Raw genomic sequence first — 26,933 nt, 5'->3', positions numbered from 1 at the left:
TGGCCTCTTGTCAGTCATTTTATAGACACGCCCCCAACCCCGTCGCGTCCTCATAAATCACCGTAAACAAGTCGCGTGTTTATAGAGTTGTAACTCGGTTTCCAAGTAGTTGAACGTCCGGGTCATGAAAGTCCTTGCTAATGCCAAGTCTACTTATCATGCTAACTGCAGGTAAACCACTGTAAGTTTTGTGGGCGGAGCTTTGTGTACATAGGTGAAAATCATTCGAATCTTATTCCAAAAACCATTTCAGATTCAATTACCGCAGGTGTGCAGGTCTGCATTGGCAATAATAATGATAATAGATCTTAATTCATTCATTTTCTTACAAGCATCAGTTCAAACAGAACCTGAGAACAGCAATTTTCATGATGATGATGAGGGTGATGAAATAACGACAAACAACACACGTGTACGCTTCAGGGGGAAAAACAACAAAACAGATTTATTTCAGCAGATATTTCAGGCTCAATGTGCCGATCAGCGACTCTTTAAAAACTTTGAAAGACCTCAGTTACATCGCACATATTTATTCATGTTCCCTCTCTCAGAAAGGACGTAGGCATCGTTCCTAGTTTCACACAGCAGATTTCTACACAGCTGACTTGTACAGTGATCCTGCACTTTACTGAACAGTGCAAACGCATTAAACCGACAAAAAAAAAAAAAAGAACCTTAAAGTGCATTAACTAGGCATTGACACGAACGGAAAACGTTTTTCGTTTAAGATGTGCTTGAACAAACAATGCTAGATGTTAGTAGACATTTTCTTTTTAATTATTCAAACATCTTACCACTGATCATGCTCTGAAATACCGGTCATAGAAAAGGAGTTAGGAAAAACAACAAGATGTAAAGTGACAGCTAAAAACAATCCAAATGATAGTGTTAGTCTGAAACATGGATATAAAACAAACCCTAATGGGCCATACCGAGGCACGCGTGTCCGAAATGTTGTACAAGAACAAAATTCAGAGTAGGAAATATTCAAAACACAGCCATCGAACAAAAAGGTTGACCTCTGAGACAAATACGCAAACTCCACTGATATAAACAGACACGTTAAATAAGTCATATATAATAGTGGAAATGTTCATGAGAATAAAGCGACGCATTAAACAGAACAATGCAGCCAAGTCTTGGCTAGTGTGTACCATAACGTCAAAAACAAGCCCATTTTATTTAGGTTTAGTGACCAAACAATGTTCCCAAGTACCCCTTTAAAAACAACAACAACAAACAAAACCCTCCATGATTATGGATGTGCTGTGAAAGTACATGTAGAAATCACACAGAATATCAAATGTAGTGAAATACAAATACTGTAAATGGAGATTAGCTAAACCTCAGAGCTGGGCAAAGTGTGTATATATATATATATAAAAAAAATTAAGTTAAGAAGAGCGGCTGCTGATATGAAGTCAAATCTCTGTCAGCTCTCTCCAGAGGTTAAAACCAATCAGCTGCGTGGCTTCCTGAAGTAAAATGATGTGGTAAATATCACAGCAGGGTCGTCTCTCTCCCGCTCTCTCGCCATCCGTGCGTGTTAAAAGTGCCTTTACAGTGCATTTTGTACTCAAAAATCTCACTGGCAACTTTCCAAAATGCTGATGAAACATTCGTCTTCTGCTCCAATGCACCAACGGTCTCTGAAGATTGTGTTCAATTTAAAAAAAAAAAAAAAAGACAAAAGAAAAAAGTGTGTTTGAATTCAAAAATGGAGTAAATGGAAACAGCGTTCCTTTAAGTTTAGGCTTTTCTCCAGTCAAGGTGTGAACGAAACTCTGTATAATTGAAAGAGAGAGAAAAAAAAAAGGAAAAAGGAGTGCTGGTAGGATCGTAACGACTTCATCACCGACGTTTGGCTCGTGTGCTGATTTTCTGCTCGTGTGGTCAGTTCGTAGTGTCTCCTTCACAGCCTGTAACACAAAGACCCGCGTTAACCTTTTTAAAACCAAGCAACCGGACAAAAACGGAAAACCGGTCCAACAGTGTAGCTTCCTTTAATGCGCCAACTATACGTGTCTACAGTACAGCGCTTGGACAAATTGGTTTGGCCCGGACTACGCGGAAACGGAGCACTTAAGGGACTCAAGAGAACCACCGGGAGATCTGCACGGTAAAACGTTAATAAAAACAAGTCTTCGTCTTCAACGGACTAGAAGAAGGAGAAGCCTTGATTTATCACGTATACGTTACAGTACAGTGAAGTTCTTTTCTTCACATACCCCAGCATGTCAGGAAGTTGGGGTCAGACATGATACTGTGCCCCTGGAGCAGAGAGGGTTAAGGGCTTTGCTCAAGGGCCCAACAGTGGCAGCCTGGCAGTGCTGGGGCTTGAACCGCTGACCTTCTGATCAGTAACCCAGAGCCTTAACCACCAATCCACCACTGTCTTTTGATGAAAACAGGCCTAGCTGGGCAGGAGCGTTAAAACTTGGGTGGAGCTTGGAATGAACAAATTCGCAAATCAAATCAACTACATGGCAATATCGTGAATCAGGTTCACGGCTCACCGGGTGTTAAAGCTCGGATGCGCTGCCTTGGTTGCCGGGAAACCAAACTGATGAGCCTAAAACGTGCTAGTTAGCTAGCGTGAGGGAAATTGTTCATTTTTACTTTGGAATAGTTTTGTTCTTGTTCATCAGAGGATAACGCCTAAGAAGGTCATGTCATGACATGTCGTTTAGATTAGTACAGAATGTTTATCTGCTTAGAGGCACAAATATGTTTTTCTGTTAAGGGTTCGACCTTGAAACAAAGCCTGTTTGAACTTCCTCTAGCGACTCCTTATCGGTACATAGAAGTGTATCATGTCCTGCGCTTCATATATATATATATATATATATTAGATGTTCGGCACAAGCGCCTCAGAGCGCTCTCATTATTCTATCCTGCTTTCTTCTATCCTGTATTCATCCTTCTGTAATAAACCTTTTCACCTGAGAGGACGAGTCTGCGAGTGTCGTCTAATTTCCACGACACTAGTTAAGTGCGTTAATACAGACTATGGGAAAGGGAAAACCATAAGTATCTGATTATTATCCGTTTCTAGCAAAGTTTCTAACGTAGCACGTCTGGTTTGTTCACTCGACGACAAAAAAAGTCAACAAGTTGTCAGGCAAATTTTTCGGCTACGTCGCTCGTCAGAAATGTTCCAGTCTGGCTAGTCAGTCTATTTTCTCTCGATGTGTTTAACCACGGGATGACGGCACGTCACCGTTTTGCACTGAACTTTATTTGTGCTCGATTATCACAGCGCAGACCGAATGAAACTATCTTTCAAAACAATGACAGAATTCGCATTTAGAAGATGTACGCATTCAAAATGTACATTCTCTCTCTCGAGATCACCGATACGGATCAGCGATTTCGATGACATCACTCTGCACTTCAGCTCCTCTGTCCAATCAAATGCTCTCTAGAATCTGAAGAGTCCCGCCCGCGACGTTATAAATATGAATTGTACTAACGGTCAAGTACGGCGTAGCCCGGGCTGTGAGGTAAGCTAAACGCTATTGGATATTTAAAAAGGGGGTGGAACAACACGATATGTCCCGCCCAAACTTCCTGTTTCGGTGGAAATTACATCAACACATCGAATAACGCTGCGTGTTTCAAGGGACTTCACGTTGACTTTAAGAACCGACACTTGGGTTTGCCTTGCAGCTCCAAAATGGTGATTAGTTGATTAGAATATTTACTAGAACGTTCTAGCACGTTGAGTACCGCAGTATATTGCTTACAATGCATATAATGTGTGAATGAATAAACAGTGAATGTATCTGAAGCGAAGCACCTACCCTAAGACCTTCAGTCTTCAAGACACTGTCACACTTTTCCCGACAGGGCTACTGCTTTGAGTGTGCGCCAAAGTATCTTCTGTTTCTTCCACGCTGCCCTCTTCTTCTTCTTTCCCGTCTTCTCCCGTCCCCAAAATCACGCTCTGGCGCACGCTGACGGAAATGACCAGCGCCTGGACGATGCCATACACCAGTGCGAACTGAGGCAGGTACTCCTGAACCAACCAGAGCAGGCCGGCCATTCCTACAGAGGACACCAGGAACATGGCCATGCCGTGGAGCCAAAGCTTGAGCGCACCCTGGACACCCAGGACATCCAGGACGAACTTGGCCGGGGGCGAGACGGTCAACAGGAAGCCGACTATGAACAGGTCAAAGAGGTGGCGAAGGAAATTGAAACAAATCTCGTAATGCTCTGGGAGAACGTCTCCGGACCACGACTTAGCAAAGAAGCGGAATGTAGACGACCTCTGGGACAGCGGGACGGGAGACGGAGGAGGGGTGGCGTAATCTGAAAAATCGCCATCTTTCGTGTCAGAATCCCACGATCCGTCGTTCCACGTGCTCGTCCTCTCACCGAGTCCACGGACCTTGTATGACGTCGGCCATAAATAAAACACGGGACTGATTATCCGGTTCCACCATCGCGGAGGACTTTGCGGAGGAGGCGTCTCGAGTCTTTCAGCGTTCAGATCTTCTACTTCTAAAGGTTTGATGATCTCCTCCTGAGCTTCCCAGTATTCCTCGGTCAGGGTTTTTTGGTCACTTTGCTTTCTCCATCCACCCCAAACCCAGGAGGTTAACCCTGCCAGACTCCACCTGCTTTTCTCCTGACCCTCAACCGGAAGACTTTTGGGTTTACTCGCCCAAGGGCGATACAAGTTCGCTGGGTTAACCCACGCCCAAACTCGTCCTACAACAGCTGGCATGGCTTTCCTTTCCTTTCTCCTCCAATGTCTCCAAATGACCCAAGTTAAGGTTAGACCCTTATTTTCCTAAGCTAATCTTAAATCCTAAACTCTTTCAACATCTCTATATGATATGCAAGTTAGATAAGCATGGTGCAGAGCTTTCAGTTTCGACTTGAATGCTTCAGTAAACGTCTTTTGAGTTGTGTAAGAATGAGGTGAAGTTAAATAAAAGGTATTGCTGCTCACCTCCTCCACCACACCTGTGCTTTGCTGTCAAGAACCAAAGGAGATTCAAACTAATTTAGGACACACCCGTTCACACACACACACAAAAAAGCCAGCAATACGGCTAGTTAGCTAAATTACCTACACATTAAAGGTTAAAATGAATAAATATACCTTGTCGGTTAACTTACGTGTAATTCTTCTAATATCTGAACACATAAATGACAATAATTAATCACTTAATGAGCCAATGTTGACGGATTTTTTCCCCCTACCTACAGTCTGGTGTCTTCACCAGTTCGATGTTTATTAGCTAGATTATTTAAAATATTAACTACCTAACTCATTATTTCACTAGTCAACTATATAACTATGCAAAATTAAGTCATTATTATTGACAAGTTTTGTTAGTATAGCTGCCTACATCGTTTACAGTCTTGTCAGGAGAAAGGCTAACTGGAGCCTAGCAAGCAAACAACCCCAATGCTGCCAACTTCACACGAGTGTTGATTCACGATCAGTGACGTGTCGGCTCTTTGATCTGGTTCGTTTAGGTGAATCGAATATATGAGGCGATCTTATTTATTTTGTAGATGTACAAAAAAAAAGAAGCAATGCTTCGTTGGAAACCTTTTAAAACTCGAGTTGTTTATTAGCGAGGATGTGAATCGTCCTTAATAAAGAGTGAATCTTCTTAATGAAGCACAGGAACAGTAAAGCAAAGTAAGGTCGTTTTTATTGATTAGAAGGTAGAGTAAGAATACATGGAACGAATTCAGTCATACTCAGACACAGAAGAATAATCACTGGTTAATATATCGCAAACTGTGACTGTTTAGTTTGGGGGGGGGGGAATGGCAACGAGCCATTTGGGAGCCGAATGAATCGGCTCTTGTTGGTGAGATGAACCAAACGATCCGATTCATTGAAAAGAATCAGAGTTCACTTCATTACGTCACTCAACATCGACGTAGCCGGACGTTTGAGGAAGTTCACTAACCTGAGAGCTTCTTTTCATTGAGTGAACTAAAGTTATCTTAATTTCCACCGCGGAAAGATGTTGACATTTTAAAACATTGTAAATACCTGCAATAAATACAAATTTATTGGCTGTACAGGATGTAAAAGACAACAACGTTAGATATCTCAACACTCTTTTTTTTGTTTCTTCATAATACAAGTCTTAACCTCAGCTGTCGTGTTATGGTGGTGTCTAGTTTTTAGATTTTACTCCAAGATGGTAGAAACCTACATTTCTGTCACACAGGCTGCTAGGAAACATTTCTTCCTAAAGCAAAATGCAACCTGAAATGACCTTATAGAAATAAACCCAGGATAATAAGTTGAGCCCAAGCTGTTTTAAATGGTATGATGGTAGGAACATACAAGCTGGAAGGCATGATTTCTTAAAATTTGTTGAAGTCTTCATTTTGTAAAACAAGCACCTTGAATCAAGTCTAACTCAAACACAGCATATAAAGCTTGTACAAGCAGGCTTCATCGAACATGCACTAAACATGTCACCCTTTGGGTTGAGATGCTTCTTTTCCACAACATGATTTACAGACCTTCCTGGATCAAGTATGTATTTGACTAGCTTTATTTGTGGGGATTTGCTCCAACAATTTAATCAGCCTTACAAAAAGGTCAGAACCAGGTTTGGGTTCAAATCACACCAGAAGAAAAGGCACACCTTTACGGACCCAAAAAAAAAAAAAAAAAAAAAAAAAAAAAAAAAAAGTATACAAATGATCTCAAAACCCTTTGCAGACAAATTCAGCAGCAATGGGAGTAGAGGTTTATGTGTGCAGTCATTAAGATATGATCAGAAAATGAGAAAACTGTGGGGACAGGGGGTCTAAAAACCAGGTAAAACAGGAAGTCAGACATGACAAACGAAATAAAGGCAAGTATGTGTAATATCAGGCAGTGCTAAACATGCCAGCAACACACTCATTACAAGGTGCTGTACATAGGTCCGTACAGGATTCCAGCAAGTTTTTTTGTGAATCTTGCAGCCAAAATCCCTGCAGCTTTTTTCCCCCTCCAACATTTACAACACAATTTGCAGAGTTTTGTGCTTTTTTGCAGAAAGCTACTTGAATTGGTGAAATTGCAACTGCATGAAGTTGTTTTGCACTGTCTTTCACAGTGATTGTTGGTAAATGAGACCTTTGAGCTGTACTCAAGCTCAACACCCAAATCTGTAGAACATCCGTGTTAATTTTGAAAAAATCGCAAGATCCCAGTGAATATTCTGGAGTTTCCTCGATTAAAAAAAAAAAAAAAAAAAAAAAAAAAAAAAGTACAATGTCTAAGAAACCCAAAAGATCAACATTCATAAGGCCACTAAAAATCAGGCAGTCTTCAATCACATTTCAGAGCTTTATTTAGATCAGTTGCAACATCAACTCACACCAACTTGGAGCATTTTTAAAAGCATCATGAATAATGTTGAAGGTACAGCACTTCACTGGCTCCACTGGCACGGCAACACCACCCTAAGAAATATAAAATAAAATAAGACATCTAAAAGGCAAAGCATTTTAAGCCTAAAATCATGATTGTGTGTTTCAGTGCGCTGCGAGTAAAACTTCATTTCATTTCAGTAGAACCGAAAAGCAAATCATCATCAACATCACTTAGCGAAAACCAGAATGAAAAAAAGTCAGTACTCACTGAAGCAATCTTTTACACTTGGGGTACAAAAACCTCCATCCTGGTGAAAACTCAACTTCTAGACACCAATCTGGCAAAAATGACATACAAACTATAAATACCCGAATTTGACCAATATATACTCGCTTATACATGCGAGTGTGTTCAGTCTGATGTAAAGGGACATCATATTCTCAGAGACTCTAGTCTATTGAATCATCATTACACATACTGGAATACTAATATTTAATTTAATACAAACCAACCTCAGCAAGGAAATGCATCTCCTTTCACATGACCACAGGAACCTTGTTGATTAGTGGATGTTCGACATTAAATGTAGCTTTAAAAAAAAAGGATAAAAAGCCTAATGTATTAATGTGCTAATCATTCAGCAAATTGCTGTGGTGTAAGAGGAATAAGGCATCATGACATGTGATCATAGGAAAACCATCAGCAATATCTACCACCCATCATTCAGTACGTTTACATGTACAACAATAATCCGATATTAACCCGATTAAGACGATACTCTGATTAAGAAACTAGCATGTAAACAGCGATTATTGAGGACCTTAATCCGATTAAAGTCATACTCGAAGTAAACACAAATAGAATTAAGACGTGTGGAGTATTCCTGTTTTAGTCGTTTTATCGACGTGCATTACAGACATGTACATACCTTAATCATTCTATTAACAGTGTGTGAGTTTTCACTGCATTTTGCAACAGGACACGTACACACGGCAGCGCTCAACCGTTTGATGGCAAAAAAGAGAGCATGGGCTGTGTCTGAAATGGCATACTTACCTACTATATAGTAGGAGAAATACATGCATTTTATACCATATAGTAGGCAAGTACAGAGTTTCAGACAGCCCATGGCTTCAAGCAGTTGTCCATTTGCACGAATAGCATAACAAATAATTACCTGCACTTGAAGCTTTTGTAAAATTAAAAATGAAAACACCCAAAACTATATACAGTACTATAACGAAGACCAACTGTACATTGACGCATGAAATTCTGGAGGGACATTGGACAGCATGGCATGGGGACACAATGACGTGTGGCATTAATCGATCTATGTTCTATAACATGTAAAACGGGAACATGACGGGAGTATTCTAAAAGCTCATGCAAACACCTTAATCACAATATTGTCTTATTCAGAATAAGGTCAATAATTAGATTACCGCTGTCCATGTAAACGTAGTCATTAACCATTTTCCTATAACTGCACACCAAGTGTTATACAAATGTATACTGCAATAAAACGGAATCATAAAGGTGCTTACAAGAGAACAAAAACAGCTAGGTGCCATCTTCAGACCATTCTGTAATGCCTAAAAAAAGGGTGGGGAAAAACAACCTTTTTAATGTATTGTTGGAGAAAAAAAGTACTGATTTGATCAGCACATACAGCAGAAACATGTTCAGTTTACTGTGAAGATCTTCATATTACAATCAGAGACTCTAGTCTAATGAATCATCAGCACATGTTCAGATACAATTAAAGACAAATAAAGTATTAAGAGAAATCACAAACCATTTTCAACACGTCTGCAGCTGAGGCCCATATCCGCAAAGCTAAAAAGCCAAACAGAATGAGTTTTACTAAAAAAACAAACAAACAAAAAAACCGCTTCACAGAGATTACAGAGAAGCTGTAATAATAAACATAACGCCACGAGGGGCGGCCATTTTGAAAGCCAGCTCCATGCAGAAAATCAGTTTTCTAACTGTAAACTCACTCAAGAATAAGTAATACTTAAATTACAGACAGTACTAACAACTATATAAGCGTTTAAAAATGCATCTTTATTTTAAATTAAAAGAAAACTTTCTAGAGACATGTTTACTCTACTAACCTACTTCAGCACAACGAGCGTCAAAGAGAGCGAAGAGACGCTAGTGCGAGACTTTATTGGGGTCCTAAATCAGTAACCGGGGAGTCAAATCAACTGCCTGAGTAAAATAAAAATAATTTAAAAAAAAAAAGTTGGTGTGTGTGTAATAACTGAATGTCAGATATTAGAATGGTTATATTAAGACGATTTTTATATTTCACTTCAAATTAACAGGAGCAAAAGGAAAATCATTCTTTTGTAAGATTATTGTTTTGTTTGTATGGGGGTGGTTCAGAGAATGTTCCCCCAATCATCCCAGGTTAATGCAAGGTTCCTGAGGGATTACTGGAACATTAGGGGAACCTTCTCGGAACCATAATGTGAACTGAAATGTCCCAACGTTAGGGGAATGTTTTCAGAACCACCCCAGGTTAGTGCTAGGTTCCTGAGGGGTTACCAGAACATTAGAAGAACCTTCTCGGAACCATAATGTCCCAACGTTAGGGGAATGTTTTCAGAACCATCCCAGGTTAGTGCAAGGTTCCCTGAGGGGCTACCAGAACATTAGGAGAACCTTCTCGGAACCATAATGTGAACTGAAATGTCCCAACGTTAGGGGAATGTTTTCAGAACCATCCCAGGTTAGTGCAAGGTTCCTGAGGGGTTATCAGAACATTAGGGGAACCTTCTCGGAACCATAAGGTGAAATAAAATTTGAAGGTTTTTTTTTTTTCTGAAGAAAACTTTCCTGGAAAACTAAATGTGTGATTAACCAAAACAAACATTCTGAGAACGTTCTGGGAACCAGTATTTTCAAATTTATTTTAAAGGTTACTAGAATGTCGCAGGATTGTTATAGTTCTCTGAACTATAATGTGAAATGAAACGAAACATGGTTATAGGGTTATATGTCTGTAAAAAAAAAAAAAAAAAGTTCCTGTAAAACTAAATGGGAGCTAAAGATCTGTCTGCAAAATGTTTCATGAACCAAAACAAATGTTCTCAGAAAGTTCTGGGAACCAGTATTTGTTGGCTTGGCCACTGCAAAGTTCCTGGGCTCAAATAATTGAAAGGGAAACAGAACAATAAGTGAATAATCTCTGAACCATTGCAGGGCTAAAATATTTTAAAGGTTATGAGAATATTAGGGGGATGTTCTCTGAACCATGATAGGCTACCACGAGGGTATTTCAAAGTGTATATAAATAAATAAATAAATTATATATATATATATATATATATATATATATATATATATATATATATATATATATATATACCGGTCAAAAGTTTGTGGACACTCGACTGAAATGTTTCTCATGATCTTAAAAGCCTTTTGATCTGAAGGTGTGTGATTAAATGTCTGAAGTCGGTGTCGTAGACAAAAATATAAACGTATTAATTTCTTTCATTAGAAATCTAACATTTTATTTACAAATAAATATTTTTTTAAACGGACGACTCAGAGGGAAATATTCCGAAAAGCGTCGGTGTGAACTCCTTTAATACTGTTTAAAAATCATCTCAGGGAAATTCCTCAAGAAATCAGGTGAGAAAACGCCAAGAATACATTTCTGGAATATTCTAGGCAAAAATGGGCGTCTACTTTGAAGATGATAAAATACTAAATTACTTTGATTTATTATTATTATTATTATTATTATTATTATTATTATTATTTTAATCACAACATAATTCCCATAGCTCCATTTGTGTTACTCCAGAGTTTTGATGACTTTATTAGTATTATAAAATGCGGAAAAATAAAAAATAAAAATAAAGAATGAGTGTGTGAGTATAAATGAGTAAATATATTAACGCTGTTCTGGTTGCTATGTAAGCGCTCGAACACTGTGCGTCGTTGCTAAGAGGAAGCGGAAGTACTGTCACTAAAAATGGGTCCAATCTCAAATACCTTAAGCCTCCCTACACAAGTGAACTACGTAGTGGATGAAAATAATAACTTCCACGCCCTTCCGAGTGCACTACGTCTATAATACAGAGTCTGTTGAGAGTTTATCTCTAAATATATCCTGTGATTAAAGCAGCGTTTGCGTTTTATGTACCGCTTTTGTTTTTTTTAAAAAATAAAACCTGGCTCAAGGTACGTTTTGTTTTATTTGAATGAATGGTGTATCTGAGTAAACTTCACAGTTGGAGCTAAATGAAATCCGCTGATCTGATGCAGATCTGATCGTGTTTAATCGGGTTACTGCATTAGTACTATGGCCTGTGAGGGAACCCGAGTGAAGGACAGAAGGCTGCAGGGATAAATCCGAGCAAGGCTGCAGGAGTTCATGAGCATTTCTCGGTATTTACAGAGTTTAGTCTCCTGGCATGTTATTCAGCCTCAGCATCGTCCATGTGTATGGTGTAGAGGCTGCTGTGGACCTGTAACTCCATCAATCTGCACTGTTAACTCTCTCTCTTTATATAAATATATCAATATACATACACTGTTATGGATTTCCCCTTCGACCTGAACTCTGTGTTCCCGGAGAGGATCTCAGTCCTGGATCACAATCTGTGTGCTGCTCGGAAAGCTCACGGAAGGTAGGAATATTTCTTTCATTTTTAAAAAAAAATTATTTATCTCGTACTAGTAATACAGAAGTGTTGGCGAGGTGTGGCTTAAGAGCTGTTTTTCTTCATGCACTCAGTGAACTCTATTGTTGTTTTCCCATAAAGGCTTCTTTTGATTCGGATCCACAATGAAAACCTTTCCTTTCCTGCGATTGAAATAAAAATCAATTATAATATTATAATCTAACTTTATGTTCAAGTAATAACATCATTCTTGTATTATGTTAGGGGTGAGCAATATTTTCCACTATCCAGACGACAGCAGTACATAAATCAAGATGGTGCTTACTATGATGATGATGATAATAATAACAATAACAATAATAATAATAATCATTTTAGTAGTAGTAATAATAATAATAATAATAATAATAATAATAATAATAACAACAATAACAATAATAATAATAATCATTTTAGTAGTAGTAGTAGTAATAATAATAATAATAATAATAATAATAATCAGCATCATAATCATAAGCACAACAACAACAATAATAATAATACTAATAATCATATTAGTAATAATAACAATAATAATAATAACAATAATAATAATCATCATCATCATCATTTTAGTAGTAGTAATAATAATAATAATAATAATAATAATAATAACAATAACAATAATAATAATTTTAGTAGTAGTAGTAGTAATAATAATAATAATAATAACAATAACAATAATAATAATAATAATCATTTTAGTAGTTGTAGTAGTAGTAGTAGTAGTAATAATAATAATAATAATAATAATAATAATCAGCATCATAATCATAAGCACAACAACAACAATAATAATAATACTAATAATCATATTAGTAATAATAACAACAATAATAATAATAATAATAACAATAATCATCATCATCATCATCATCATTTTAGTAGTAGTAGTAATAATAATAATAATAATAATCAGCATCATAATCATAAGCACAATAATAATAATAATAATAATCATAGTAATAATAATAATAACAATAATATTAATAATCATATTAGTAATAATAGTAATAATAATAGTAATAATACTAATAAATGTATCTGCAGTAAACACATTATCCTGGTCAGGGTCGTGATGGAATCAAAGCCTTTTCCAGGAACACTGAGCGTGCAGTCGATACACATCCTGAGTGGTACACCAGTCCATTACAGGGCAACACACACGCACACACACGCACACGCACACACACACACACACACACATATATATATATACACACACACACACACACACATATACTCACACACACACGTACACATATACACTAACACATTCACAACTAGGGTCAGTTTGCATAGTGAATTCGGCATGTTTTTGGGAGGTGGGATGAAACTGGAGAATCCAGAGGAAACCCTTTCAGTGTGAATGCGTGTGTGAATGTGTCCGCATCACGCCTCATGGATGAATACTACTACTACCACATTATTACTACTGCTACTACTATTACTACTACTACTACTGCTCCTACTACTACTACTACTACTAATAATAATAATAATAATAAAAGCAATTTATATATGTCCTTTAAAGTTGATATAAGATATCTTTCTTAACTTTAAACGATGCTTAATAATGTGACAACTGAGTTTATAGAATCTTTAGTTTCAGATGGTCAGTTTCATGTTTGTAGGTTGTTTGTGTTTGACACATCATGGCATGGACAGATTCTTCCTCTCACCCTGATCAAGTGCATTAAGTCTTAAATTAGAAAATAAATATAATCATCTGCCTATGTTCATCTCCAAAATTAATATTCCATAAGTACAGTTGAGGTCACAAGGTTACAAAAGGTGCACCTTTTGTGATAGTCGTGTACGAGTCCCTCAGTCGTCCTCAGTGTGAAAAGACAGATCTGAACATCATATAGTCGCTGTTGGAAAGGAGTTAAATATGCAGAAGATGCTGGAAAAGTAAAGAATGTGCAGGACCTGGAGGATTTTTCTGAAGAACAGTGCGTGGTTTAACTGCTCAGGACAAACAAGGGACTCATGAAGAACTCTCACAAAACATAAACACAGTCTCTGATCATCCAGGTAACGACACACAGGATTAATAATCAAGCGTGTGTAAACGTTTGAACTGGTTCAGTTGTGTAAATTCAGTTATTATTGTGTCTGGTGGACTATATGTAAACATCTGTTGCTATTTTAATGATCTCTTTATTGATATGTACACTTATGACCTCATCTGTACATTTGTATAAACCGTGATACTGTAATAATTATTAATGGTACTCATGTGTTTTTGTATTTCAGACCTGAAGCCCAGAATCAGACTGCCACTGTTATTGATGAGTTAGGGAAAGCCTCAGCCAAGGTGATTTATACCTATAAGCCACTTTTTGTTTTTTCCATGGTTACCTATAGAGTGATGTTGTCCTTACACATGATTACGTTTCCTACTTTAGGCCCAGACGCTGCCTGCGCCGATTACGAGCGCAGCAAAGCTTCAGGCCAATAAGCATTACCTCTACCTGCTGAAGGACGGAGAGCGGAACGGGTAACCTGCGTGTTTGACCTTTTTTCTTTCCCACGTCCACATCAGTTCAGAAGACACTGTTTCGAATAAACTGGGGGAAAATAAATCCAAATGACACATCCTGAATTAAACTGAGCAAATTTGTAGATGCAATAACAAGTGTTGAGGCTTTCTTTTCTTTTCTTTTCTTTTTGGGGTCCAACTCTTGTCTGTCAGTAACACCTGTCTCTGTCTCGCTTTGTGTCTCTGTCTCTCTTAATCAGAGGCCGTGGAGTTGCAGTAGGATACCTGAAGGTCGGATACAAGAAGCTCTTTCTGCTTGTAGGTGTTTATATATATATATATGTGTGTGTGTTTGTGCGTATATATGTATACATACTGTGCAAAAGTCTTGGTACCCTACTTTTTTTAATATAAATTGTCTTACATGTCTTACTATTTTATGTTTGATGCATTAGTGTGTCAGTAGAAAAGAGAAAATGTTACAGAGAAGCTTTAAATAATGGCGCATATTAAGGACTATACCATGTCTTTAATAAAACACCATCAAGGCTGTGTGGGATTTTACCTGCGGAGAGAGAAGAACGTCTCCATGAAGCACACCAGCCGATTGCCGTTGTAAACGCAAATGATGATTGTATTTAAATGGTCCTTGTTATTTTCACTGCTTACTGCTCTTTATACGCTTTATATATGTTTGGTACATGAAGAAACTTTTGTACATTTAAGATTTTCCTAACAGGAATGACTTAGTGCGTTAGTTAGCATTAACACCCCATGAAGTTCAGACTGAAACACCGTCAGTAAAATGAAGTGAAAAAGTGAGGGGGGAAAAAAAATTGTTTGTGGTCGTTAAAAAATGTCCAGAATTTCCACCTGGAGACCAAAGTTCAGTAAATTCTCAATGTTCAGTCCCTCCAGGATTTCGCCATTTTGCGGTCGCAGAATCGAGCAAACTGTGCAATATTCGTAAGAGCTCGCAATTTTTCAGAATCACCGCAGATTCGGGCCGAGGCGCGTCCTGTGACGTCATCACGACGCGCATTCAGCCAAAGCGCTCTTCGATTCACGTGCGTCGAACACGAGCACAGCTAAGATTGACCAACAAACATCACTGCGAAAGACTGCGATTTCATTGTTACTTCTTAAAACGGTTTATTAATGCTGCGTTCATGATTCGTTAATGTTCATTAACGCGGTAAATGATGTTAGTTAAGGAAAGATTCATGTAAAGCTTTACCTTTTTTAAATCATTAATTATTATTATTATTATTATTATTATTATTATTATTATTATTATTAAGTGCTGGTCTCTTTGCTTGAAGTGAGTGATGTCTTTAGCTGTGCCTAAGACTTTTGCACATTATTGTGTGTGTGTGAAATGGAATGTAAATCTGAAATACATGTCTACGTGTTGCACGAGTTTGAAAACAGATGACCTTACATTTGAAGAATATAACATCAATATAATATATAGAAATAAAAAAAATAAATAAAAATATTTCGCTATTGTTTTAACCGACTCGAGCTTGAGGGCTGTCATGTTGGCTTCAGTGCCCAGTCTCTGCAGTCTTTATGTAGTATCTTAACCATGAAAACTGCTAAAAAAAAAAATGCTGTAAATTGACAGCATTTATTTTATTAGTTTTACAGGATCGTACTGTAAAAGCCAAGGTTGAGTCCTTAACCTTCTGCTAAGTCGCATCCTTGCACCAGATTATTATTTTTTTTTCTTTTCTGCTATATTATATCTACAAGTATTTTGCGTGCAACATCTACCGTATATTTCTGGAAACATACTTTAATACGCCGTAAAAATAACGGGCGTGATCTGTAAAGATATTACGGTATTTTTATAGGAAATTTGAATTTTACAGTATACCACACCACAGGAAAATTCTCACATTGTCATGTGTGCTTATCATGCACGGTGTATGTGTATAGTATGTCGGTGAAAGGGTGTGACCCTCATCCTCTTTTTTTTTTTTTTTTTGCACTCCTGTATTGTCTTTTAGGACCAGCGGGGGGCGCATGTGGAGACTGAGCCCCTGTGTGTGCTGGACTTTTATGTGACCGAGAGCTTGCAGAGACACGGATACGGGCTGGAGCTGTTCCACTTCATGCTGGAAGTCAGTCCCCAGTACTACAAACACACAAAGCGTAGCAATGCCTAAGTAATAACGACCTAGTAATACAGTCATTTAGTATTACTTAGTAATACAGTTATATATAGCTGGGGTTCACGAACGTTTTCCAAAAAGGGAGGCCTTTTATTTCAAATGTATTTATTTTAAATTTCAGAATGTTATACCGATAGAAACCATTACATCCAGGTTGGCATTATGCATGGGCCGGCTTGTTTATTTGTGTAATTGAAGCTTGGATTGAATGTATTTAATTTGAGTGACCAGTCAAAAAGGCAAATAACTATAAGCACTTCATAATAAGTATAATAACTTCGATAATGGTGAGATTTCCACCACTATATATATATATATATTTATATATTTATATATATATATATATATATATATATATATATATATATATATATATATATATATATATAGTAACAGTAATGTAGTAGGTATAACAAATATTCTCTACTTAATGATCTAGACCTTGACCCACAGCATCTCTTCAACAGTAATACAATCATTATAGCATTTTAACATGGCTTCGTTATTGTCTACTAAATTAACAAACATACCTATGTCCATATTATTGTCCCAGTTATTAGCAATATGAACAATATACACTCGCTGTCCACTTTATTAGGAACATCTGTACACCTGCTCAGTAACGCTATTATCCAGTGAGCCAATCCTGTGGCATAAAAACATGCAGATACAGGTCAAGAGCTTCAGTTAATGTTCACGTCCAACATCAAAATTGGGGGGGAAATGTGATCCGAGTCACTTTGTTGGTGTCAGACGGTTCGAAGATTTCAGAAACCGCTGATCCCCTGGGATTTTCACTCACAGCGGTCTCTCGGGTTCACACGGAACGGTGCGAAAACCGCAAGAACGTCCAGTGAAAGGCAGTTCTGTGGGTGGCAACAACTTGTTGACGAGAAAAGTCAGAGGAAAATGGGCAGACTGCTTTGACTTAACTCAAATTAGAACTCTTTACAAACGGGGTGAGGAGAAAAGCATCTCAGAAATGCACAACATGTTGAACGTTGAGGTGGATGGGCTACAAGCGTAGAAGACCGCATCGGGTTCCACTCCTGTCAGCCGAGAACAGGGATCTGAGGCGACAGTGGGCAATGAGACTGGACAGGTGAAGATTGGAAAAAGACCAGGTGACGTTGTTTCAGTCTTCAACTGTCCAACTTCTGCTGCAACTTGATTGACTTGATTGAGTCGATAATTGCATTAATGAGCAGATGTACAGGGGTTTCTATTAAAGTGGACGGTCAGTGGGTATGAAAATAGACATTTAACATACGGAACATAATCTCTGCAATCTATTTAACAAAGTTAATTTATCGTAGTAAGATGGACATTATATCAAAATGTAAAAGCTACATAAGGCCGTAATCCCTTTTTAGAGTGTTTAATATGTAGCGCAAACCCCCTGTTTACTCATTTAGCACTCTCCTTTTCATGCGTTTCCTGCTTTTTTTTTGTCTGCCAGCACAAGAAGGTGGAGCCTGAACAGATGGCTTATGACAGACCTTCGTCGAAATTCCTGGCCTTTCTAGAGAAACACTTTGAACTTAAGCACAGTGTGCCTCAGGTATGATCTACCTGTATTGTTTTACCACCACACCACCTGCTATTAAAGGTTTGTGGCCTTTACAAATGATCACCAAACAAACTGAACCCTTCCCACTGTAAAAGAGAGGGAGGTGGTGGGAGAGGCAGGAAAATAAATAGTTTCCCTCCTCCCACAAGCAGAGGCATAAAGAAAATGCCGAAAAGGTTGTCATATTACTTAAATCCATCTACGGCATCAAATTCGAAGTGACCTTTTTTCTTTCTTTCTTAAACCGGTACATTTCCTCAGTTTAAACGTTTTCTATGTTCTATTGTGTATAACGTGCGGGTTTATGAGATCTGCAACCCATTGCATTCTCTTTTTATTTTACATTTCACACAGCGTCCCAACTTTTTTGGAATCGGGGTTGTAAATGTTTTATTTCATTTTTAGGTTTATCTCCTCTTCAGGCTTCTTCGTAGAATTGGCAACGGGTTACTGCCATTTTCTATAACGGTTGTCAGCTTTAAATGAATCCAATTATGCAAAAAACTTTCTGCGAAATCATATTTAAAGAAATAAAATCAGTCACTGAATGAAGAATGAAATAAATTCCAGCTCAGGTGTTGTGTAAGTCAGTTTGATTTGCTACACCGGGTACTTTTAATGCTGTGCAACACCTTTAGAGTCTTAATGTGCCGTATAGACACGCTATGGCCAAAAGTTTGTGGACACGTGACCATCACACCCATATGTTCTTTGTTGAACGTCCCATTCCAGATTTATTCCCCCTTTGCTGTTATAATAAGCTCCACTCTTCTGGGAAGGCTTTCCACTAGATTTCTTGAGGATTTGTTTTCATTCAGCTACAAGAGCGTTAGTGAGGTCAGGCACTGATGTTAGGTGAGGAGGTCTGGGGTGCAGTCGGTGTTCCAGTTCACCCCAAAGGTGTTCAGTTCACCGAGTCTTCATGGAGCTCGCTTTGTACACAGGGGCATCGTCATGCTGGAACAGGTTTGGGCCAGTGAAGGGAAATTGTAACACTACAGAGCCATACAGACATTCTCGACAATTCTGTGCTTCCAATTTTGTGGCAACAGTTTGGGGAAGGAACACATATGGGTGTGATGGTCAGGTGTCCACATACTTTTGACCACATAGTGTATATTGCCCAGTGTGCTGCGTGTCATCGTCGGCTTCTTGCCGATTTTCTTATAAGTACACGGCTTATGCAAACATTTACACACATTTACCTTACTAGATAAACGATAATAATAAACGTCCTTTTGTTTGTCTCGTTTTTTCTTTTCCTGCATCAGGTGAATAACTTTGTGGTGTTTGAGGGCTTTTTCAGGAACAGATCAGGTAAGATCTCAACCATGTGCATCCCTGGGGAGATTTGTGGTTGGGGAATTTGCGTATCTTTCTATTTCTATTTATTCATTTGGATATTCAAATTCTTCTGGCTATGGGATGATATTTGAGATAGTTTACCTTTCAGTCATTCGGTGATTGTACAGAGAACACGGTTTAGACGACACGACCCCCCGCCCCCGCCCCCGCCCCCGATCCTGAGGAGCAGTCGCAGCTTCGACATATTTTTTCTAAACTCAGGAATAGTGTTCCAGGGAAAAGTAGGAGCGCTCTCTAGTTCTATTGGAGTTTTAAATCTGATTCAAACATCTATAACACATAGCTCGGTCATTAGTATTAGTTTTTACATTTGTGTTTTATTTGATGTTTATGGGTTTTATTAAAGTGAACCATATTCGAGATTAATGTTCTTCATCGTCAACACGTAGGGATTTTTTTTTTAAATGAAAAAGTGCTATAAAGTGATTAGTATTATTTCCCGTTTAGTTTGTTAAAAGTCACTATGAGAGTTTGTTCCCCCAACATTCATGACATTTTAAAAGTAACCCTTTTTGCTTTTCTGTATATGTTCATATTATCGCAGAGCTTCCTCACATCCAAACCAGCAGCTTCATGATGCCTTAACCCAATTATTTTTAGTAATGGAAATCTGCGTAACAGTCTGAGATTAAGCGATGAGCTGGACCACTAACGCCAGCATCATGGCTACAGGAAAGCACCGTCCCATTATGTTGAACTACAGTCATAAAACTTGCCCAGCTCGTTTTTCTGACATTTCCAGGTCACTTGTGGGTGGCTGTACGTGATTGTATGGAGGCTGGGAATGGGAAGAGTGACTCAGGCATGTGGCATTAAGATTGAATTCCAGATTGGCAGAACCTGTGTTTGAATTTTTTCTTGTTCACAAAGGAAACATTGCGCCTAAGCAAGTCTGTACGTGCGGCAGTGTGTTACCTGACACGCATTACACCGTAGAACAAAGTAGGATACGATGAGGTGACGCTTTCGGCCTCACTGCAACAACTCATGTCTTAGAAAGTGACAATATTTTAAATAAATGCCTTTATTTTAGTCGATCTAATGTTATGAGATTATTATATATCAACTTTAAGACAATACGGGCATTTAAAAAAAAATTAATTACAGATCATTTTGATTAATGCGTTCTCGCAGTACACTGGCGTTCCGTTCTGCCGGCGGAATAGAAACAGACTCATTGGACATTTATGAGCGGTATAAACTAGAGATCCACTGATACTAAATATCAGATACCGGTACCCGATTATTCAGAGTGCTGTCGGCCGATACTGATAACCGATACCGATAGTTCTGCCTTTCAACAAGTTGTTTGACAGTAACTGGTCTCATAAACAGAAAACACATTACTCACATTAACACATGAACTCAATTCTGAAGATTAAAGTAAGATTATTAACTTATTGAATGTTATTAATTCATATTAACATTGACTGAATTGTAAAAAAAAACCAAAAACCTCCTGTTAGTCTCACATTCACTCACCACAAACACAAGCATTTCTACTTCATCATTAAATAATGATATATATAATATGTAATATATAATATCAACTTTTTCATATATTAACATTAACTGGATATGAAATACACTACTCTACAAATATAATTTTCTGTGCGATATATATACTTTTTTGCCAACTCATCTTCATTTAAATCTTTCAACGGTGTACTGGCCCTTTAATTCAGCACGAGCAGCGCGGCAAAAAAAAAATTAGACTCGAAGCCGAAACTCCCGCTTCACTGCTGCTCACTTCCGGTGTGAAATCTTATCAGTGCAGAGATTACAGAGATTACAAACTGCAGTTTTGTCGTCATTCCACACACGAGACATCATCTTTACACACAGCACGGAATCCACGTGTTTCCCCGCCTTCTTTTGATCGACAGGATATAACCGGCCCTGATCGTCGGATGTTTTTAAACTATCGGCCGATGGCCCATAGCGTGAAAAATCGCCTTTAATAATAATCGGTCCATCGATACATCTCTCTTTAGTATAAACAAATGAATTATTTTATCGTCTGTTATAAGATGAGTCAGGACACTGTTGGGTTTCTGTGTGTAGAGTATCCTGACTGTGTGTTTAGCTGCTGGTGAGCAGGGTGATTTGAAAGGCCACAATAACACAAAAACCGCACAGCACAACTAAAGCTTTATTTGATAGAAAAACACTGTATACGACTGCCACAATAAAATGATTTAAACATTTAAACCTAATAGGTTAGGTAAAAAAAATAAAAAATTCTTAAAGCCCTCAGTGTCTACTTTCAGATCTAAGGGATAATCCATGACTGTGCATTACACGATTTTAATGCACGGCGCGGAGGAATCTGCAGAGTGCATTAAAATCGCAGTTTACCATGGGCCTTGATGCTCCAAATCATACCCAGAGATAAAGCAGTGCGATAAGATTACATTTACTTGAATGAATAATAATAAATAGTTATTAGAGAGAGAAAGAGAGAGAGATTTCAAGCTTCAGATTGGCTTAATAATCTTGATTTTGTTTTATAATAATCTTGTAATAATAAATATTAGATAACGTCACCTAGTTTCACTTTCTAAGATATCATTTTTTGCAGTGTGTGTGTGTGTGTGTGTGTGTGTGTGTGTGTGTGCAGTAAATGTTACTGATTAAGGACTAAGGATAGCAAGGGGAACTGTTCTCATGTCATGATGGCTCCCCTTTTGTTTCATCAAACTTCTAGGCGCTCCTTCCTCCCCTGTGACGGATCAGGGGATGTACGGCTTTTTGTAAGAACGCTCATTTTCTACTCTTTCCCCCCCTGCCCCTTTCCCTTGCACCTACAGCAGTAGCCGCCTTTCCCCTGTTTTTAATCATTGCCAAACCTTATCACACCCGAGGTGTGTCTCTGTCAAATCTGTCCCACTTCACCCCATGCTTCTGTGCCGTTTTATTGCATTGCAAAGTCTCAGTGCGATATCTGGCTCGCTTAGCACCCACACCTCTGCTTGTGCTAACGCAGTCTGTCCCTCAGGACACGTCCTCAACCCATATCCAAAACCCCTACAGCTTCCCGACAACGGCAAACCAAAAAAAAAAAAAAAATGCTTACTGTATATATTCATGCTGCGTCGTATATATATTCATACGACGGCCTGCGTATACGCACACGCACTATATAGACCGTGGACATGAATATAGAGTATAATCAATCTAAATTTTAATGAAGAGTGTTGTGTAGCTTTGTGTTGTAGTCATAGGCACAGATGTCATGCTGTTTGTAACATTATTAATGTTTTTGTAGCGGGCCAGTTGAGAAAAGCGCCTCCAAAAAAGCCAGAGGGAGAGATCAAACCGTATTCACTAATGGAGAGAGAGGGTGAGTACAATATCAAACAGGCTTACGTGGTGCAGCGTGACTCATTTATCATTTATCGCCTTCATTTATTCATTCCTCTTCAGTATATGCTTCATCTCGCTCAGGTTCATGCTGGTTTCAATCGTTCATTTGTTTTCGGTTAAATAGAAATATAGCTGTTTAAGTTTGTTAGAAAAAAACCCCCCAAATAGCTCCAGCCAACCAGAAGCGATTTTAGTCGTTCCTCCCCCCACGTTAAAATGTCCGGTTGGTATTGTGAGTAAATTTAGCATGCTTGTGGTTTTTTTTTTTTTTTTTTTAACATCCAGTTTAACCGGATTGAACATTACACACACACACACACACACACACACACAATAACACAACGACACCATAATGAACCGGTTGCCAGGACGTTAGTGATCAATTGTGTCTCTTATAACAATCTAAAAGAAGTCAAATGAACAGAAAACAGGTTGATAATTTTGCCATTTCAGGCTTCAGTGAGAGACAGTTAGAGTATAAGAACATAAAAGCATAAAGATCTTAACATTAATATCTTACTATCTTAACGTATATAGTGTTTTACAATATATATATTTTTAAAAAGCTTGTGACAATGAAGTAACATCTGTGAAATGTCAGTAAAACATTACAATATGGCTCCTCAATCAATGTTTAACCCTTCTGCATCCTTATGGACATTTTTGTATTTTTTGGTTTTAAAAAAATAATAATTTTGTCTGTGTTCATGCAAACAGCATAAATTTTTGCAAAAGGTGTGTAATTTTTATTGGAATTGTAATATTTCACCCTCATTTGCTTTCATAAATCTATTTTAAACTAGGTACACAAAATAGTTACGCTCAGGACCTTAAAGTGCACCTATTATGTTTTTTGTTTTTTTTAAAAAAGATTACCGTTCATGTAGTGTGTTATATATGTTGCTGTGTGTGAATATAAAACGTCTGCAGAGTTTCCAAAATCAAAGCGCACGACAAACGGAGTTATTGACTCCTAAAAGAAGGAACCGATTCTGAACAGCTGAGACGAGTCGTTAGTGATTCCAGACTTTACTTCCTGTACTGACCTACGTAGGTTTGTAACAAAAAAGCCCCGCCTCTGGTCTTCATCGGCTGCTCGCTGACAGTGGTAGACCAGTCACAACAGACTGGGATGTCTGACCAATCAGAGCAGAGTATGCTCTCTGAAAGGAGGAGTTTAGAACGAATCCTTTAGAACGGATCATTGAATGAGTCGTTTGTGACATGTCCCCGTTGAAACCCATTCAAACTGCAATATTTAATCCCCATGATGTTTAAGCATAAAATCCTGCATTCTGTGGATTTTCAAAACATTGAATTTTAAAAAAAAAAAAAAAATTCTGAAATGTGTACTATTTTTTCTCAGGTTTAGTCTCTGGGGAAAATACATGCTTGTCCTCCTTTTTTCGGATTCTGTTGTATTATAGAGCGCGTTATCTGCATGCATCATTGTTGAACACTGCCCTTACTTTGTCATTACATAATTACTTACAGATTACTCACCACTAAGTTAGAGTACAAGTACTTAAAGTAAAGTACTTAAGCGTTAATTAAACAACCGCATTGGAAAGTGTTACAAAAATTGTATTTAGTGCAATGGGTGCGCATACTTTTGCACTTGACTGTATTGTATATTATTTTACATATAATACTTTCTGAATGCACTGTTTTTCGGAATATACACTTCATGAAGGAAGTTAAGTCCAGATTATGAAGATGGGAAATGGAGACTGAGCACTTGCTCCAACCTTTTCATACTGATGTTATTTACAGCTGAAAACATACAACATTATGCAACAACAGTAACAATGCTTTTTCAATTTCATCATCTTTTAAAGATAGTACAGTTGTTTACAAATTGTTAAAATATGTAAAAATACGATTGTTAAAAAAAACTTTTAATACAAGTCATGTGACTAACTTGTGATTGGACAGGATGTTATTGATTCATTGATTCTAAATGACAGCGTATATAAATGTTATATATATATAATATAATATATATAATATAAACTTTTATCCAAATGTGTGTACAACCTGTACAGACTTTTCTCTGTCCTCGTACTCTACGGCTGTGAGAAGAACGTTATGTATTTATATAACGAAACGTGCCTGAAATGTTCTGATAACACACTCGCTCTCTCCTTTCCCAAAGCTGTGAGAGAGGAGCAGAAGGCCCTCCCGTGGCCCTTCATCCGCTCCACGGCCGTTCCTCAATCTCCTCCTCTGGCGGCATCCTCCCCGTACTCTCGCTCCCTGAGCGTGGGCTCGTCCCCCAACCGCACTCCTCGTCCTCAACCTCACATTCCTCCACACCTGGCCGACAACTACAGGACAAAACGCACCAGGTACGCGCCGAGCCGCGCCGCTCCTGTTCACCTTTGACCTTTTCAAACAGGAACGGCCTCTGAATTCATAGCAGTCTGCGGATTGATTACTGTATTTGGTGACGCATATCTGCAGCCTGGTTATGAGTTTATACAGGCTAAAAAAAACCCAAAACAACCTCAATCACTGAATGCTATGGGACAGTTTGAGTCTTTGTGGCTAGTAAGGCCAGGTAATAATCCGAATCAGCTGTTAAAAAGCCCTCATAGACTTCCATTCAGTACAAAACACCTGCATCACCAAGATGGCCACTTGCAGCACAAGAGTAGGAAATAGGGACCAGATATGTTTGTTTGAACTCACCGTTCGCAGCAAGAAGTTATTTCCGTTTGAGCTATATTCACTGTCGTTTGCTAACTACCGAGCTAGCATACGAACTAGCTGCCTTGCTAACTAGCCAGATGAATAATGCGTTGTAACTCCAAGTTACATCAGTCAAATTCAAAATGATGATCAAGATTAAAACACACGTCCGTTCATCTCCACTTATTAGTACTCTGAGATATGTGAGGAATAAAACGCTTAAAATAATGAGTGACGCGGTGTTGTGATGAAATAGATCACTAATTACTGTCACCACCCTGATCTTAATTATTTTCTATTAACAGCACATCCTGAAGTGTTTCAGTTCTTCCAACAAGTATCATTTATAATTTTTTAATGAATGGCACGTCATACTTTTTTATGGCAAGTCGGTAAGACAAGTTAAGCCCTGTTATCACTTATGTTATAGCAGCTATAAACAGTCTTTCCCTCACCAGCCTCTCTTTTTACTCGCTTGAAAAATGCAGCTTACAATTTTACAGAGAAACCGGAAAGAGCAAAGCCCTGAAGACTTTCCTGTGGAGGAAAACTTAATGACTGACACCGGAGACTCCTTCCGCTAACATTAAACAATCCTCTCCTTATTCTGTTTATTAGAAGTTGTAACTATAGAAACGATAATGTATTAGTGCAAGCACATTGATATAATATAAACCTGTGACTTGTACCGGGAACTACCATCAGAGCCGCTGTTCTAAAAAATAATCACCAACCTCTGACCAATCAGATTCGCGATATGAGCGGCTACCGGTCAAAAGTTTGTGGACACCCGACTGAAACGTTTCTCATGATCTTAAAAGCCTTTTGATCTGAAGGTGTGTGATTAAATGTGTGAAGTCGGTGTCGTAGACAAAAAATATATATCGTGCCGACGTATTCGTTTCTTTCATTAGAAAACTAACATTTTATTTATGAAAAAAATCTTTATTTAAACGGACGACTCGGAGGGAAATATTTCCGAAAAGCAGCCGATGAGAGTCCGGCGTCGGTGTGAACTCCTTTAATACTGTTTAAAAAGCATCTCAGGGAAATTCCTCAAGAAAACGCCAAGAATACATTTCTGGAAAATTCTAGGCGAAAAGGGCGTCGACTTTGAAGATGATAAAATACTAAATTACTTTGATTCATTTATTTATTTATTTTTTAATCACAACATAATTCCCATAGTTCCCTTTGTGTTACTCCAGAGTTTTGATGACTTTATTATTATAAAATGTGGAGAGAA

At 38.1% G+C, this 26,933-nt stretch overlaps 2 protein-coding genes and 1 non-coding gene across 8 annotated transcripts in view; 1 reads left to right on the top strand and 2 right to left on the bottom strand.

Moving 5' to 3' along the window:
- Positions 1-1,151: 1,151 nt before the first annotated feature.
- On the bottom strand, positions 1,152-9,530 carry c12h6orf47 (chromosome 12 C6orf47 homolog). 2 transcript variants are annotated; one of them, XM_053637866.1, is made up of 7 exons: positions 9,469-9,530; positions 9,147-9,187; positions 8,896-8,943; positions 7,864-7,940; positions 7,619-7,688; positions 3,804-7,440; positions 1,152-1,919 (listed from the first exon to the last, which is right to left on the bottom strand). In XM_053637866.1, the coding sequence occupies exon 6, from the start codon at positions 4,730-4,732 to the stop codon at positions 3,821-3,823; it is 912 nt and encodes a 303-aa protein (XP_053493841.1). In that variant the 5' UTR covers positions 4,733-7,440; positions 7,619-7,688; positions 7,864-7,940; positions 8,896-8,943; positions 9,147-9,187; positions 9,469-9,530; the 3' UTR covers positions 1,152-1,919; positions 3,804-3,820. The 2 variants fall into 2 exon arrangements, with proteins under 2 accessions (XP_053493841.1, XP_053493842.1); XM_053637867.1 differs by having other exon boundaries at positions 9,473-9,507.
- LOC128616386 (small nucleolar RNA SNORD52) lies at positions 7,760-7,824 on the bottom strand. Its single transcript, XR_008387436.1, has one exon. It is a non-coding gene; the product is annotated as a small nucleolar RNA SNORD52 (small nucleolar RNA).
- Positions 9,531-11,243: 1,713 nt separating the features above from the next.
- atat1 (alpha tubulin acetyltransferase 1) overlaps positions 11,244-26,933 on the top strand; it is an 18,124-nt gene continuing 2,434 nt past the window's right edge. For 3 of the 5 annotated variants that reach the window (XR_008387267.1, XM_053638064.1, XM_053638066.1), the window contains exons 1-10: positions 11,244-12,000; positions 14,293-14,353; positions 14,445-14,536; positions 14,779-14,836; positions 16,531-16,644; positions 18,155-18,256; positions 19,537-19,582; positions 22,338-22,383; positions 22,899-22,973; positions 25,152-25,344. Coding sequence is in view for 4 of the 5 variants with exons in the window: in XM_053638064.1 (XP_053494039.1) it covers positions 11,909-12,000; positions 14,293-14,353; positions 14,445-14,536; positions 14,779-14,836; positions 16,531-16,644; positions 18,155-18,256; positions 19,537-19,582; positions 22,338-22,383; positions 22,899-22,973; positions 25,152-25,344 (879 nt within the window). In the remaining variant the exon portion in view is untranslated. The remainder of the gene's footprint in view (positions 12,001-14,292; positions 14,354-14,444; positions 14,537-14,778; positions 14,837-16,530; positions 16,645-18,154; positions 18,257-19,536; positions 19,583-22,337; positions 22,384-22,898; positions 22,974-25,151; positions 25,345-26,933) is intronic. The other 2 variants (XM_053638063.1, XM_053638065.1) reach the window with 1 other exon arrangement.

Source organism: Ictalurus furcatus, chromosome 12 (assembly GCF_023375685.1).
Source record: "Ictalurus furcatus strain D&B chromosome 12, Billie_1.0, whole genome shotgun sequence".
In the NCBI taxonomy this organism is placed as follows: Eukaryota; Metazoa; Chordata; class Actinopteri; order Siluriformes; family Ictaluridae; genus Ictalurus; species Ictalurus furcatus.
The sequence above is the reverse complement of the archived record's forward strand: the minus strand, read 5'-3'. Positions and strand labels throughout refer to the sequence as shown.